Genomic DNA, 17,914 nt, shown 5'->3' with positions numbered 1-17,914 from the left:
TGGCTGAATCTTGCAAATAATTGGTGAGAGGCAGGTGAATGTATTGTGTTTTCAGTGATCATATTTAGTGGGAGTAGATATTTTGTTCGGGAACCTGTAATTTATATTTTAAGGGCGGTGGTGTGTCTTCAAAATGCTGTCGGCTTGTTTCAGCATGACTGCAGTTAAGTTAAAAATGCAAGACCGGGTCTCCCTAATAACATGCATGCTTCATTCAATTATTTTTTTTTTTTAAGAAATTAAAGATGTCCGGTCGAGGAAAGAAAGCTGCGCCAAAAACCAAATCCAGCGTCAGCAAGTCTGCCAGAGCCGGCATCACTTTCCCCGTGGGCCGAGTCCACAGGCTGCTCAAGAAGGGTAACTATGCGGTGCGCGTGGGCACCGGCGCCTCTGTCTACCTGGCTGCCATCTTGGAGTACCTCTGCGCCGAGATTCTGGAGCTCGCTGGAAACGCGAGCCGGGACAACAAGAAAATGCGCATCGCTCCCCGTCACATACTGCTGGCAGTGCGGAATGACGAGGAGCTCAACAAGCTGCTGGCGGAGGTCACCTTCTCCGAAGGGGGTGTCATACCCAACATCCAAGCTGTCCTCCTGCCCAAGAAGACCAAGCTCTCCCGAGATGACAACAGTGTGACCAAAGACGTCCAGTCGCAAGAGTTCTAATTCACTGATTTTAAATTTATGTTTCTTAATAAAAACTTTTATAGCCGTATCAGAACTTGCATGTAGTTCTAGAGATTATTTGTCGCATGTATGCAGTGAAATGTCGACACCCGACGATCACGTACAGCAAGCTATAAAAACGTGGCTGTGCAGGGTTTAATGGCTCATGATGCTGTTTCTGCATGGTCACAGGCATCAACATGACTATATGTGGGTAGAAAACCAGTTGCACAACTTTGTAAGCTGTTCTGAACAAGCTTTCTTGTATCCTCGATTGGAACTTGTTAATACTACCGAGCGTGTCAAGTTCAGCTTGATTCCTGTTGCTTTTATTTTTTCCTCAATGTATGACTGCAACACTTTGGTCATAACAGTAATGGCAACTTTATTGTTGGCTAGTATCGCTTGGATGTGATACAGAATATTTTTTTTTTCTATAATCCCTACATTGTCTCTGCAAAATTTGGTTTTGTGGAAGTGATGCTAAGAATTTCAAAACTCAGCACAAACATTTATGCTTCCGTGTAGATGCACTCTAATGTCTGCGGACCTACGCAGTGACTGGTGTTATGACTCTACAATGCATTGCGTATTGAAGCGGAGTTGTCCAGCCTCATGTCTGGAAACAGACAGAAGCGAGCCTTGCGGACGAGGTTCGAAAAACTGGACGCCCAACGTTATACACGAACCATAAAAGAAAACAGCTGCGCAAATGTTTCCGAATGACATTCACTTGCCGACGGAAGCATAATCCAGTGGTTTCATGTTTTCTTGTGGCTTCTTCCCACTTCAGTTGCCTGTATGTGACCCTGATGGGACTACATTCAGGGTGGGTCCCTCATCTGGCAGAGGTGAAACAGTCCTGGTTTAACCTCGCTCCTACGTTCAAATATGTTGGCTCAATTAGATCCTTTTCAGGTGGCGCACCGGTAAAGACCCTAGTATTGAGGTGTCTGAGGTGCTGGTGAGAGGAGGGATCCCAGGGACCAAATGCACTTATAAGTCACCTTGGACAAAAGTGTGCCGCTAAGTGACTGAATGTAATGGTTCCTGATTCGAGACAGAGTTGTGTAGGCTGCCGACCGCCAACTGCCTGCCGGTACTCAGTGACTTACCACTGTAACACAGACTCAACTTTCATCAAGCATGAAATCATTCATGTTCAATCATTGATCATCTTTCATGTTACTGTATTTCTGTGTCGTACTGTTGTATACTATACTGTAAATATTTTTACTGCACATATCTGTATATACAAATAGCCTATCCCATATACAGAACTCTATTCCCTTCTATTTTGTACCCCCGCTTTGTATTATCTTTTTTAGTCTTATTTCATTTTTATTTTATTTATGTTATTCTATTCACTAACTGCATTACGTTTTAGAAATCAGCTAGTTTCAGTTAGTTAGCTAGGCAGGAATTATGTTAGCTATTATGTTCATTGTAAAGACATTTCACTGCATTTATGTATGGAAGTATGTATATGTATGTGACAAACCTTGAATCTGGAAGCATGGCCTGTGGGCCCACTAGAAGGAAACCTGCCAGAGCTGTAAACATTGTGCTTATAGTTATAATTATTCTTGATGTATCTTTCCCTTCTGTTGTGTTTGTGAGCAACCCTAGGGGTTTGGGACATTTTTGATTTTTCCACGGACCCCTAATAAGTCTCTACTTCACGAATATAAAATGGCTAAATAGGTTTCATAGCCATAATGCTTGTGTTAAAGAGGAGCCTAGACTTATCTGTCTCTCTTCCAATTTTCATTTTCGGTTTCCTTCCCATTTCCTTCTGGGGATGACGGCACATTTGCGCGGGCGATGAGATAACAGGGATGCCATCATAACCACTATTTTCATTCACTTTGACAGTGGTGTCTCATAGATAAGACATGAATTATTAAGTAAGGCACACTGATCGTGCAATAAGCTGGAGCGGCAGCGTTGCAGACCCACTCTGATGGTACCTAATTGGCTGGATACTTAAGACTCAAGAAGGTGATGTGTAAGAGCTTAAGGGTCAATTATTTCTGATTGCCCAGACCCCAATTTTATCTTTCTGTTCACTGTCCTGTTTGAGAGTGACCCATATATGAAAAGTGACCCATATTTGTATTTGTTTAGAACAGCGCTCTGCGTCTAAATTGTTACTACAGATCAGATTTTTGTGTTAATGCACGTTTCCCATGTCTATGTCCATAATTCTGAAACCTCATTGATTATTCATGAATTTTTTTTTTATCCATTTTCACCAAAACCCCAGAGTCAGAATCCTTCAAGAGCAGAGAGACAAATAAGAATTTCCCAGAAAGGTACCTGGTCTTGAATCATGCGTGCAATAAGATCATTTGTCTTGTTAGAAAAAAGGGTTTTCTGAAATTCTGAAGTACGCGAATACATTTTTAAGGAGAATAACAGAGGATTGGTTCTCTTATTCCGTGATGTCTTCCCTTATTTTAAGAATACAAGATTTTGTGGATTTATTTAAGAAATCTTTTTTACAAGTCAAATATTTGTCAGATTCTTTTTTGCAATGCAGACTGGACTCACATACTAAATTGTGTCCTTAGAATCCTGAAAAATGAGACATCATCAAATTATATTTTACATTAGTTCAGAAGTAGGGCAGTGGAGCAGTCAGAGTATTGGCCCCGAAACGATACAGGAAGTGTACAGCATATGCTCAGTTGAGACACAAACAGACGCACAACCACTTTTCACTAAGTGCGCATGCACACATTTGCTAACAAAACGCACTCACTTACAAGCGCTTGCTGATCCTTAGGGTATTTTTGGCAAACATCTGGAGCAGCTCCATCCTGGACTCCACTTCTCCCTTAATGAGGTGCCGAGATGATTATTAGTCCATGCTTTAAAGGGGAAAAACAGAGGGAGCAGCAGGGGAAGGGGACAGAAGTTGGAGTCTGAGAGTGATTTTTGCCTCTCTGGTTGTTTTCACCCTGAAGAGATGGAGGAAAACTTCCAGCAACTTTAGATGTGAGACAGATTTAAGGGAGGAATGTTTTATTTTCCCTTTGGCGAGGCAGGGTAATTAGGGGTTCTAAAATGGCGTCCCAGATCTGATTCCTATGATGGGCTTAAACATTTTCCAAACTACTAACATGGCATGTGGAAAAATAATAGTTCTTCAATGAAGCTAGACAAAGATCTGGACCCAGTGGAGATCCATCCCTAAACGACTAAAGAACCACTTTATCATACCAAAGGCTCCTTCGCTATTGTTTGAGTCGGTTTGATGATCGGTGATGATATGAATACATTTAGAAAAGTCCTTTGTAAAACCAAAACAAATGTTCCTCTTTTGCATCCAAAGCAACCGTTATGGTTCCACTTGACACCATTTCTATGTGACTAACACCCACAATAACGTTCTGTGCTAACTACCAACCATTCCTGTAACAAGTAAGAAAATGATTTTGATTTTAGTAGAAAGAGCTTCTTAAATGATATGTTCACTATTTTTCAACCCAGGCTTCAATAAAACCTTATTAAATCCTGATAAAATACACTGTTCAGTTATAATGTGAGTTTACCATTCTCTTAAAGGGGATTAGCATTATCATTTAAGGCTTATGAGTTTACGGCCATTGGACTGCATTTAAGCACAGATGCTGCAGGAGAGTGGTACGTTTCTCAAATTATATTTTTAATAATTTCATTATAAATGATGGGAACTAACATTTGAATAAAAAACAACAACAACAACAACACCCTATCCTTTAAACTTTAAAGAATCCACAGTGCATTGGATAAAATGACAAGTTGCAAGGTTTATTTTTAATACAATGATTTTTAGACTTTTGGTTTTTTTTAGATACGCGACTAATCGACTCGAATAGATGATGATGTGCGTTGATTTTTTTTCAATGCTCTGTTGCGTTTTCATTCCGCATGTTAATTTTATTTTATTTTTAACCTTACGCTGCACTCCTGGTGAGGCAGGTGCGCGAAAAGGATGAAGCGTCGCTGATGATGCCTTCAATTAGCAGCTTATTGTGTGGGCTGAGTCATGCCTTTCTCGGATGTCGTTGCTACTCCTGGGGAGCGTTAGAAACACGCACCTGCCTGGTGTGGGCTTTCCGCTGGAGACGTAATTATAGAGGGAGGCATAATAGCAATAATGTTGATGATAATGATTGTGTAAAAGGGACATCTTACTCTGTAATTATTGTCCTCTCTCTTTCTGTCAAAATAAATTTAGGACCTCATATGAAAGTGGCCCCCATGTCACATTCGAAAAGATCACATTCCACAGGAATCTAGAAGCTATTTTTGGGGTTGTTATAACTTTCAAATGTGATACTGAATATTGAGGTAATCTTTGGTTGAAAATTTGGGACAGAAACGACAACAAATTGGTACCGATGCTCTGAGCAGCAAGCAAAAAGGCCATAACAAGGAAATGGTTAAAACCAGACCCACCTTCTATTGATAGATTTTATACATGATATATACTGTACATCAGGGGCGCCCAATATGTCGATCGCGATTGACTGTTAGATCGCAAAGGTAGTGCAGATAGATCGCGCACCATTCAAATTTTTTGTATTTTTTTTAACCGATCCGACCAGCATGTTGAATGAGCTTGATTTAGAGCCGTGGTCAACATGATCAGTTCAGTTAATGCTTTCAAACAAAAAATGCAACTTCTGTCCTCAAAGCTGCAGTGCCATGATTTGGGGAATTTTCAAAACCTCGCATCAGAGCTGGAGACCCAAGGGAAGGCATGTGTGCAACTTGACAGTGCTACACAGAGCAGAATGAAAACTTTCTGTCAGACTTTGACAAACGGTTTCAAGACTTTGCTTTACTCGAGCCAATCGCCACATTTATGTGCGACCTATTTAGGGAAGATATTGAGGTTGAGTCACTCCAACACTCTTTCACCTGAACTCGTCTGCAGTGGAGGATGAGATCTTGACACTACAGGCTGACATTCAGCTGAAGTCCAGAGCTCATGGACATTTTTGGAACTTACTCACAGAGGAAAATTACCCAAACATGAGGAATTGTGCTCCCTCCTTGTCTGCATTATTTGGCCCTACTTATACAGTATATGCGAGTCAGCCTTTTCCCACATGAAGATTATTAAGTCCAAATAGCATTCCACCATGACTGATGATCATTTGGAAGCTGCTTGAGGCTGGCTACCAGCAGCTACTGCCCGGACTATGCAGCCCTGGCCGACTCCATTCGGTGCAAGTCATCAGAGTAAGCTAGTGACCATAAATGTATTTAATTGTATTGTGCTGTAAGGGTTCATGCAGTGATGCAAGGTACGCCAACATATATTGTATATATAAAGTACACTCAGTATATAAATAAATAAATATATTTTTTAATGCAGGTAGATCATTTCGACCTGCTAATTTTAAAAGTAGCTCGCAAGCCGAAAAAGTGTGGGGACCCCGGCTGTACATAATGGAGAGGTGTTCCATTCCATCTTTATCTGTCAGAAGTCAGAAAGACCTTTTCTTTCAGATTTGGTCAAAGTGGACGGAGCCCATTAAACCCACCAGGTTGGATTTTTGCAGAACCCTTAAAAGAATGTATAAAAACTTGATTTTTCTTTTTCATGTTAATTTTTTTGTATACTTGACCTTCCCTATGTTCTATTGTAAACAGTTTTTTTTTTACACACACAAAAAAGGTCAAACTTGAAAAAGCATGTATCCAAAGCGATTGACGTTGACTGTTCTCTGTTGATTTATTTGAATGTATTGTATATCATGGTCACTGATTCGGGAATAATGTGAAATTGATGCTTTTCCAAATAAAAACAACATTTTGAAAAAAAGTCAATAAGATAATATAGACAATAGATGAGACAGATTTTTTCCTATTCACTTTGTTCTAAAACAAAACAGATCCGTCCTATATATAATGGGGAAAAAACTGACCCGTAGCCATTATTGACACACACCTCCATTATTACTTGTCCATCCACTGTGACCGAATAAAGTGGATGATCTTCACCGAGTTGCTGCACCAGTATCAGTGCTTTTACAAATCCCACTTTGACTGCCATCCCCCACCTCACCATTTATGTGCCGTGCAACAAGGGAGTGGGAGACATTAAAGCCTAATTAAAGACCCATTAGCGCGCCCACAGTCTTTGGCTCCCTCGCCCACGAGATGATGCGTGCCCGAGTAATTTTGGGACAAAACAATATTATTTACTGTGACCAATGACCGACATTTTGTTGACGGGTTGGAATTATGTTGTTAATAGACTCATCACAATATCCGACCCATGAGCCGCGATGAAATAACACACAAGCCCGGCTGACGGTTCCTCCTCTGTGAGATTTGAAACATTTTCGGGTCGTTTGTGCTGTGGCAATCTGACTAATGAACAACAGGCAAGTCATTTGTATGTTAATGGAATCAAATTTCCATGTTAAGACACAGAAACCAGTTCTATTCGGAAGCAAAAAAAAAACAGACTATATCCCAGCGATCGCGTATTTTCACAGTTTTAATCATCTCTGCCATTGTTATTCTCATTCTGTTAATGGAAATGAGACTTTTAATTGCAAACACTCCACAAAGAAATCACCCCCCTCTACGCCGTAAAGACAGGCCCGTTAGCTAAAGTGAACACTTTGATCTCTCAGAAACTGCGGGGCTTTTTGGCCTTGCTCGGGCCGAAAGATAATTACTTGGGACCCGCTCCTTTGTCAAATCAGATTGCTGCTTGTGGAAAAAGATAATGGCAACTGCACAGCGGCCCGGTCGAAGTTAATGAGATGACGGAGACTCAAAGGCAAGGGGCACTTTCACGGACGACAAGTGACTTGATGCAAACGGAGCTCGTTCTCCGATGGGGTTCAAATAGGAGGCATCGTTCTTTAAAGACACGAGCCGGACACGGTCTGTAATGTATCCCGAAATGGGGAATTAGAGTTTTCCTTGGGAAATAATGGGGTGCAAATTAACTTGTTTTTTAATGCTGTGTGTGTGCAAAATTAGTTTTGTGTGCCCTTTCGTTCCAAACGCTGTTATTCCGTGTTTCTGTACTTCTCAGACGAATGAACAAAATAGTCTGCAACCGGGCTTCCTCAGGGGCTCCACCCACTGCCAAGTCAACAGTTCCGTCTGTCTCAGTGTCTCCACCTATAAGCAACGCCATTGATTTTATGGGGAGCCGTTTTAACATTTAATCCACAGGACAAACTAGTTACTTTTCAAAGGTTTCTAGAACTTATATTTTAGTTACTAGTTGTTATCCAGCAGTTACTAGTAGCTACTTTAGTTTTACTAGTCCAAATGTATTATGTACTAGCACTTTTTTTTATTAGATACTAGTAGATACTAATATTACTATTAGATAATATTAGATACTCACTGTTACAATTGTTACTAGTAGCCATTGCAATGTTTCTAGTAACAATTTGGCAAATTTTGTCATTGAATTCTATGGGCTCCGTGTTTGAGATAGCAATAAATTTGCCTCCGACAAGTATCTATTAATATTGTTACTAACATCTATTCCAATTTTACTAGTCACTATTAAATTGTGTACTAGTACTTATTCATTAGTGACCGGTTGTCACTAATGTCCTTTTCCCATTGTTACTAGTAACATTTTTTTGTTACCAGCAACAATGTACCCGTCATGAGAAATTACTAGACAAAACAGCTTGATAGTTGAAAGTTTAATTTAAAATGTTACTAGTAACCATAGGAAAAGGCACAATAGTCACTAATGGAAAAAGTACTAGAACTCAACTAATAGTGACTAGTAAAATTGAAATAGACACTAGTAATAATGGGAATAGAAACTACTTGGAGGCAAATATTTGATATCTCAAACACAGAGCCCCACAAGATTCAATGACAAAATTGTCAAAATAGTTACCAGTAACATTGGGATAGTTACTAGTAACGATTGGAATAGTTACTAGTATCTAATAAATAAGTAATAGTACCAAATACATTTTGACTAGTAAAACTAAAATAGTAACTAGCAAATAGTGTAATGTTCCGCTCTGATGCCTAGTGTCTTCACTTCCTGGTTTTGTTGTTTCCCACCTGTGCAATTGTTTTCCCTGCCCTGATTAGTTCCACCTGTTCCTCGTTAGCCTTCCCTTCCCAGTGTATTTAGTCCTTTAGTCTTGTTTCCCTCTCTCTGTGCCAGTTTGTCTTTGTGTCAAGTGCAAGTGTGCCAGCGTCTTTCCCTGGTCTCTCGGTCTCCTGTTTCCCTGACTGCCAATCCTTCCTGCTCCAGCGTGGGCTACACTTTGAGCTACAGGCGTCCTCGTTTCCATCGGACTGCTCGACGGTAGCATACCTCATCCACCACCTCGCTGGCAGAGCTGAAGCATGGGTTACTACCGAGTAGTCCAGGGGTTCTCCTGTCTGATCGTCATTGGGGCTCTCCTCCAACATCCTTTGCAAGATCTTCGACCACACTATGGCGGCTAGAGCGGCGAGTCTCCGACAACACCATTAAGTTCCGCACCCTGGCAGTTGACAGCGGCTGGAACTCTCACTCCCTGTTCGATGCGTTCGTCTATGGGTTAGCTGACCCCATAAAGGACCAATTAGCTCTACCACTAGACCACTAGAGCTTCCCTCGGGCGTAGACTCTACGATCTTCCTGGCCATTAAGATTAGTAACCGTCTCGAGGAGAGAGGGAGAGAGATGTTCAGGGATGTCGTTTTCCTGCGCGTCCAGAGGGGGCAGCCTACAACTAATCGTTCTTCTTTCTGGTCTGGAGCTGCTCTTCCCAGCCCACCGTCTCTTACTCAAGCACGGCTGATCACTCTGTCTCAGACTTCACCCAATATTTGCGGACTTCGGAGCTGACGAGAGCTTCATCGATTGAAGATAAGCCAAGAGGCTGAGACTCAAATTGATTCCCCCGACTTAACCCTTGGAGGCTAACGGGTTGGATGGATGTCTGCTGTGCTGAGTCAATCACCGAACTCAAGTCATTCAAATAGTTATCGCTGACAATCACTGAGTTCCTGAGCTTCAATCTTTTCAACTGCCCATTACAACTTCTCATTCCGGGCTTTCCCTGACTCACTAAACATAATTCTCACAATGACTGGTCAACAGGGGAAGTCATTGGTTCGGAAAATAAATGCTCGCTCTCCTGCTTCGACTTCAGAGCTGCCTCGACCCTCTGATATTCCACCTCCTGCAGAGTATCTCCCACTCCAATACCGGCCTCCATGTTTTCAACGAGGCCCAGGCTTATTCTCTGCCCACTCACCGACCCTATAACTGCAATTGACTTGCTACCGAGTACTTCACCCCCCAAGGGATGCCTCTATTGCCTATATTCCCTGCCCCAGACATGGAGGCGATGAGAAAGTACACCGCGTTCCAAATTATTATGCAAATTGGATTTAAGTGTCATAAACATTACATTTTTTGTTTTTCAATTAAACTCATGGATGGCATTGTGTCTCAGGGCTCTTTGGATCACTGAAATCAATCTCAGACACCTGTAATAATTAGTTTGTCAGGTGAGCCCACGTCGCACATTATTAAGCAGGCCACAGGTTTCAAGCAATATGGGAAAAAGGATCTCTCTGCTGCCGAAAAGCCTTAAATAGTGCAATGCCTTGGATAAGGTATGAAAACATTAGATATTTCACAAAAACTAAAGCGTAATCATCGTACTGTGAAGAGATTTGTGGCTGATTCAGAGCACACACGTGTTCGTGCAGATAAAGGCATTGCGAGGAAGGTTTCTGCCAGACCAATTCATGGGATTAAGAGAGCAGCTGCTAAAATGCCATTACAAAGCAGCAAACAGGTATTTGAAGCTGCTGGTGCCTCTGGAGTCCAGCGAACCTCAAGGTGTAGGATCCTCCAGAGGCATGCAGTTGTGCATAAATCTACTATTGGGCCACCCCTAACCAATGCTCACAAGCAGAAACGGTTGCAGTGGACCCAGAAATACATGAAGACTAATTTTCAGACAGTCTTGTTTACTGATGAGTGCCGTGCAACCCTGGATGGTCCAGATGGATGGAGTAGTGGGTGGCTGGTGGATGGCCATCATGTCCTAACAAGGCTGTGATGTCAGCAAGGAGGTGGCGGAGTCATGTTTTGGGAGAGGTGTGAAAATGACCTCGGCAAAGTAAATAGTTTCTGACTGACCACTTTCTTCTGTGGTACAAAAAGAAGAACCGTGCCTTCCATAGCAAAATCATCTGCATGCATGACAACGCACCATCTCATGCTGCAAAGAATACCTCTGTGTCATTGGCTTCTATGGGCATAAAAGGAGAGAAACTCATGGTGTGGCCCCCATCCTCTCCTGACCTCAACCCTATTGAGAACCTTTGGAGCATCCTCAAGCAAAATATCTATGAGGGTGGGAGGCAGTTTTTATCAAAACAGCAGCTCTGGGAGGCTATTCTGACATCCTGCAAAAAAATTCAAGCAGAAACTCTCCAAAAACTCACAAGTTCAATGGATGCAAGAATTGTGAAGGTGATATCAAAGAAGGGCTCCTATGTTAACATGTAACTTGGCCTGTTAAGATGTTTTTGATTGAAATAGCTTTTGATTTCTGTAAATATGACCTCCTAATGCTGCACATTCAACAAATGACCATTTTCAGTTCTTTACAATCTATAGAATGTTTTGAAACTCTGTTGTGCGTAATAATTTGGAACAGTGCATTTAGAGTTTTTTATTTTTGAAAAAAATACTGTTATCATTGGGAGGTTTGTTCAATAACGTTCGAATTATACCCTTACGGTTGATGACTTGAAAATTATACTGACTTCCATTTGCATCGACTATTTAAGAAAATCTGAGAAAAAATTCATTTGCATAAAAATTTGGAATGCGGTGTATATTGAATCCTCACTGGCTGCTGGAATTATCCATCCATCTTTTTCTACTGCTGGGGCTAGCTTCTTCTTGGTGGACAAGGACAAGACGCTTTGTTTGTGTGTGTTGTCATTAAAATCTATGGGTGTTAACATCTTTTCTAAGCACGATCTGAGAAATGCTTGCCATTTGGTTAGTATAAGGGAGGGGCATGAGTGGAAGGCCGTGTTCAACACTCCTAGTGGGAATTACAAGTATTTCGCTGCTCCAGCAGTTTTTCAGTTTCTGGTAAATTACGTACTTTGAGACATGCCAGACCTGTTCATGTTCGTTTACCTAGAAGATATCCCCATCATCTCTACTGACGATGAGCCTCCAGTCCAGCACGTCCACCAGATCCTTCAGCGCCTCCTCGACAACCAGCTCTTTGTAAAGGTGGAGAAATGCGTACGCCCTCTCACGGAAACAGCTGCAACGTTTCCTGTGCTTTGCTAACTTTTAAAGGCAGTCCATAAGGAATTACAGCACTGCTGCCACTGCACTGCATCCCCTAACCTCCTCCATGTTCAGGTTCCTGTGGTCCCCCCAAGCCGAACAGGCCTTCCGGAGATTAAAGGAGAGCTTCACATCGTCCTCCGTCCTCATGCTGCCGGATCCTCATCAGCAGTTTATCGTGGAGGTGGATGCCTCGGATGTGGGAGTCGGGAGTCCTCTCCCAGTGGTCTCAAGAGGACAACAAGCTCAATCCTGGAAGCTCTTGCCCGCTGAGAGAAACTAAGATGTGGGGAATAGAGAGCTGCTGGCTATTATGGTGGCCCTGGTGGAGTGTCGCCACTGGGTGAGGGAGTGGAGCATCCATTCCTGGTTTGGACTGACCACAAAAACCTGGAGTACATCCGGTCCGCCCAGCAGCTCAACTCCTGGCAGCCAGCTTGGCTCTTTTCCTTAATTGATTTAACATTTCCTTATCCTACCATCCCGAGTCTCAAAACAATAAACCTGATGCTGTCTCAACTGTTTGACCCTTCCTCAGCCCCTAAGTCTCCCACCAATATCTTGCCCTCTTCTTGTGTGGTGGGGGTGCATTGAGCCTGATCAGACATGCGAGTCTTATCACCCAAGTACCGAACAGAAGTATTATTCCACCAAACGGTTGTTTGTCCCTGCCTCTCATCATTCCCAGGTGATTCATTCGGCGCACAACTACTCCTTCTCCTGTCACCCTGGAACTCGTTGGACCCTCTTCATCATAAAACAACGCTTCTGGTGGCCATCCATGGAGAAAGAGATATGTATGAAAGGGAAAATGTGGCCACCTGTCCTGTCTGTGCCCGGAACAAGGTTTCATGGTCAAGGTCTCATGCGCCCACTCCCTGTGCCCCATCGCTCCTGGTCTGACATTTCTTTGGACTTCTTCACGGGATTTCCCTCTCTGAAGGTATACATCACTGTTCTAACAGTGGTTGACAGATTCTCCAAGATGGTTCATTTTATTCCTTTCCAGTGTGCCTACCTACCAGTGTGCCTACCAGCCACAGCTGTTGCCTGACATGGAAACGGAGGTCAACATACAATGAAGGCCCAGGCCTTCATTCGTCGGTGTCGCTGCATCTGGAACCAGGTGCGTCAGGTGCTCCTAAAAACCTGGCCTGCTACAAAAAGATGGCTGACTGCTGACAATCCCTCGCTCCCTCCTACCAGCCTCAGCAGAAAGTATGGCTGTCTACGCGAGAACTCCCCCTGCACGTGGAACCTGCAAGCTGGACCCCGGGTTAGTGGGGGGCTTTCTCAGTCTCGAAGGTAATAAATCCTGTGGCTGTGTGACTCAGGCTCCCCAGGTCCATGAGGCTTCACCCTACGTTCCATGTGGCCAAACTCAAACCGGTGAGGGAGAGCCCCTTTTTGACCTGGAAAATCTGTTGAAGTCTGACATATTCAAATCCCTCCGGTCATAATGTCCTCTGAAAATATTCCCTCTAAGCACAATTCGAATTAGTGCTGGGCGATAAAACGATAACGATAATTATCGTCATATTTTGACATAACGGGACAGGGCAGGACATCACATACTGTAATGTCCTGCCCTGCTCCCTAGTGTCTTCATTTCCTGGTTTTGTGGTTTCCCGCCTGGGTGATTGATTGACACATGTTCCTTGTTAACAATCCCTCCCCAGTGAATTAAGGCTTTGTGTTTCCCTCGCTCTGGACCAGTTCGTCTTTGTACCATATGTCAAGCGTTCCAGCGTCTTTCCCTCGTCTCTCAGCCTCCTGGTATACCTGATTTCCTGGACCTCACCTTTGCCTTCTCCATGTCTGATCGTTTGCCTTATCTTCTGACCACTTATGTACTGAACCGTCTTGCCTTGCCTACACCGTTGGATTGGTTACTCTGCTGACTGCCTACCTGTTTACCGATCCTGTTTGAGTAAAGACTGTTTTCCTTTATCAAAGTTCCTGTCTCTGAGTCGTGCTATTAAACTCTTGCCTGTCTTTCCACCACAACTTCACAACTAGTAGTTGGAATAGCAACTAGTAACTCTAAAATGTCCACTGCATGAAAAACCTGCTAACATTTGGCTTTTCTTTAGTGGGAAAGGTTACACCCACCATTCAGTCTTGGAACAAAGTGACCTTGTATTAGTCAGAGGTTTTTATCGGCTCCAGTAGCGATTGGCAGTGATGGAAACATGACACCTGGGTAGACACACAAATGTTCACCCCTTTACGCATTGACGCACGTTGAAGTTCTGGGCGTTGCCGTGTAAATAGACATGAGATATTTTGAGTGTGGGGACTGCTCTGTCGGAGAGAACTCCCACACTCCCCGCGATGCTCCTGCTCCTGCACCATCACCCAAGTTGTCCTCCGCCGAAGAACCAGCCCTGCTGCGGTAATGGATACTCGATGCCCCCCATTTTCTGGGGCTGCACCGCTGTGTCCCTGGCCTCCCAACCTCCACTACCCAGCCCCTACCCATCTTTAACTTTGTTTTTTCAGACCGAAGGACTTGTCCTCCTTTGCCCTTCCACTTGTAATGACTCTAATTCCCCAATGCTAATGACTATCGTCGTCGAGTCCCCCTGTTGAGGCCAGCCGTCCCTCTGCTGGTCCCAGCCTGGCCCCAGGGCAATGTGGACTGCACGCTGGAGAGAGAAGCGGTGGGGGGGGCGCGACGGGGGAGAGGGGAGTGGACCCTCAAACAGATTGATTCCTTCTGGCTAAAGGCGCCTGCTGGTAAGGGAACACATCACATCACTGGCGTACACCTCACCAATATTAGCGCCTAGAGTGGATTTGAAACAATATTGCAACGCTTATTGACGGTGTTCCAATCGCAATCAGCATGCTTGTTGCAATGTGTGTTCCCATCTGTGTGTGTGTAGCATGGATACTTTCATGCGCATCACTTACATGCGTATAAAGAGGGTGGATATTGCACGGTCCACTTGGGGCACATTGGTGATGATGAGCTCACACCACAGGGGGTAGGTGTGGGGGGGTACTCTTCCTCGCTGGATGGAAATTCTTCCCACGGGCGGAAAGAGTGGAGTCAGTCGATTTATTACCCTCTGCACACACACACACACACACACACACACACACACACACACACACACACACACCGCATCAACACCAGCATATTGTCACACTCTATGCCCTCTACATTGCCAAGCTTGCCAAGCAAGTCACTCCGTTCCCTTACAGTGATTATCTGGTCCATGACTCTCTCTCTCTCTCTCTCTCTCTCTCTCTCTCTCTCTCTCTCTCTTTCTGCTCTTCCCTCTTCTTCTCCCTGTCTGTCTACCTACAGTAAATCAAGGGAGCTTATCTGCCAATGGGACAAGAGGAGGCAATTCTACTCTACACCACTATGTTCATTTTATTGCATTGTCTCATAAAACGGTCCACAAGACATTGTGTCCCCACAATGGGGGGTCTCGAACATTTCTCGAAGGTTCTTGTCAGAGTGTTGCTGTTATCTTGAAAGTTTCCCACTCATATAAATAGCTTAAATAATAGTTAAAGACATATTTTTGAACAAAGGGTAGCTGAATAATTCCATAGACACACGTCTAGGTCAATCGATTAATCTCATCCCATCCTCTTCGTTTCGTTCTGGGTTTTTTATTTGTATTATTACTGAATGTATTTCCTATGCTCCCCCCAGATCACCTCATTTTCCATCAGTGCAGGGGTTGAGGTGAGGTAATCTATTCATCAGAGTGTGTCTGAGTCTTGGAAGCTGAAATCCCCCAGCCGCTCATCAGAGCAACATCCCCAGCCGATGCACCCCATCCATGTTTGCATAGCCACATAACTTAGCCCTGTTAGGTGTCACCGTCACCGTCCTTGCCATGATCCATCCAGAAGAGGTCGTTTTTATTATCTTTATTCTTTTTTATTTATTATTATTATTTTTTATGAGGAAAGATTTATTCTTGCCTTAAAATGGGTTATTGTACCCAAGACTTTTGCGAAGGTGTAAAACAGGAACATCCTATGTTGTTTGAGAAGGGGGAAATTCTAAATAGCGAAAAAATAAACTTGAATAAGGCAAACTTACCTGTCATCAAGATGACTTTAGTTGATTTCCACAGAAATAAAAGGCCATAGTATATATAGTATAAAATAAAGCAGACAATGTCTCAGACAAAATGTATTGAAATACTCTTTTGGAATTTTTCTTTTTAATTTTAAATAACACTTTAAAGAGCCGCATGCAGCTCGCAAGCTAGTATCATTGCTGGCTATCACTGCTTTAGATGATACCTTAAATCTCAAATGCTTAAAATTTTTTATGGTTGGAACTCCCACTGATTGTGCATGGATCTCATTTCACACATGAACGTCTTTCCCCCCGTCTCTCTTTCTCTCTCTCTGCTCTGTCTATAGACACTACAGTTGGGCCATTAACATTAAACGTCTGCTTGCCCAAGGCTAGACTAGATGACAAGGAGAGGAGGAAAATGGGAGAGATAGCTAGAACAAGGCTTGCGATGATGACAAAACATTGTAGAACACCAGAAAACAAGCTTTTTGACTTCAATGTTATATTTGTGTAAAATAAATTAAAGATCTGAAGAAAGAAGCACAATCAGGCATTTAAAAAATAGTACAATATACACTACATATTTGCCATAAATTGTCAAAAGTTGATACAATTATTTAAATGACTGCATTGTAACATATTGTATTGTTAAGCCTCAATCACACCGAATGCATACCCGCATCCGAATGTGGGGGCCTCCTCCCTAGTGGTCGCTGTATAAACTGCATTTGGTTTTCGTGAGCGAGAGCTTGTTTTTCCCTGTCCCATCAATGAGAGTTTGAAACACCCTTTACATAGTGTAAAAATATATGATTCGTGTCACTTATAATTAAAAAATACATTTATTTATTGTGAATATGGTGACATCCAAGGTTCACGTTAATAACATCATTATTTCATTTACATGACTTTTAGAGAGAGAGTAAACATTTTAATCAGTATTTGGCGACGGTAGCCAACTTCTATCACCGAACGGGAGACGAGCCTTGGTTACGTTGTGGAGGAAGTCCCCTAGTGCTTGGGGGCTAGATTTATCACCAGTGGGGCTCGCTGGTGATGAGGCCGTTTAGTGCTGGTCCCTGCAGTCCTCCTCTGATTAGACCAAACATCTTCCCTAATAGCCTTAACAAGAACAACGCCTCAGGACGACATGCGAACACGCACCGACGCACACACGCACACACACTCCTCCGAGATAGAAATGCTGTGGGCTACTCCTGTTCTGCTTTCAAAGTCACCTCTCTCTCCTCTCCTTTAGGTTAAAAAGAAAAAAAACTTGGCATCGTTCTTTAATTGTGGGGTGAGAGTCCAGCTGTCCCCTCGCTCCTGATACAAACGTCTCATTTTGGCGATTTTCTAACTTGGGAGTAGTTTTCGGGGGACGGGTTTCGCCGATTTAATTGAGTTGGTTATGGTTCAATTGTCCCACATCCTGTGAAGTTGCTCTCAGCATCCGTATGGGATGGGACATAACCTCTGATGTACTGAACAGATACATTGAAGGAAGACCATGATCTCTTGGGATACATAAACAGCCATACAGACAAGGGGGGTACGAGATGAACACAATTTATGAAGGGTTACGGGCTGGTTTGATGGGGGGGGATTTGTGTGTGGATTGCATTTTTATTATAGGCTTATAGTACTTAATATTTTATACAAGCTCTTATGCACACATACACACACACACACACACACACGAATACACACACACACACAAATAAACACACGTGCACAATACAGTACATACACAATGGAGCACGTTGGGGCTGTTGAGGATCATTTGGATTAAAAAAGTTATAAAAAAACACTGTATGGAATGCACTTTATTACTAGTCATTTACACTTACACTGTTTTAACTCATTTAACCATAT

At 43.0% G+C, this 17,914-nt stretch overlaps 1 protein-coding gene across 1 annotated transcript; it reads left to right on the top strand.

The window, feature by feature from the left end:
* Positions 1-245: 245 nt before the first annotated feature.
* On the top strand, positions 246-665 carry LOC307244305 (histone H2A-like; the record flags this gene model as incomplete). Its single annotated transcript, XM_080019450.1, has 1 exon — positions 246-665. The coding sequence occupies one exon, from the start codon at positions 246-248 to the stop codon at positions 663-665; it is 420 nt and encodes a 139-aa protein (XP_079875576.1).
* Between the last annotated feature and the right edge of the window lie 17,249 nt (positions 666-17,914).

This window comes from Zeus faber (assembly GCF_960531495.2).
Source record: "Zeus faber genome assembly, chromosome: 18".
Taxonomy (NCBI): domain Eukaryota; kingdom Metazoa; phylum Chordata; class Actinopteri; order Zeiformes; family Zeidae; genus Zeus; species Zeus faber.
Note: the sequence above shows the minus strand (reverse complement) of the source record. Positions and strands in the feature narration are given on the sequence as shown.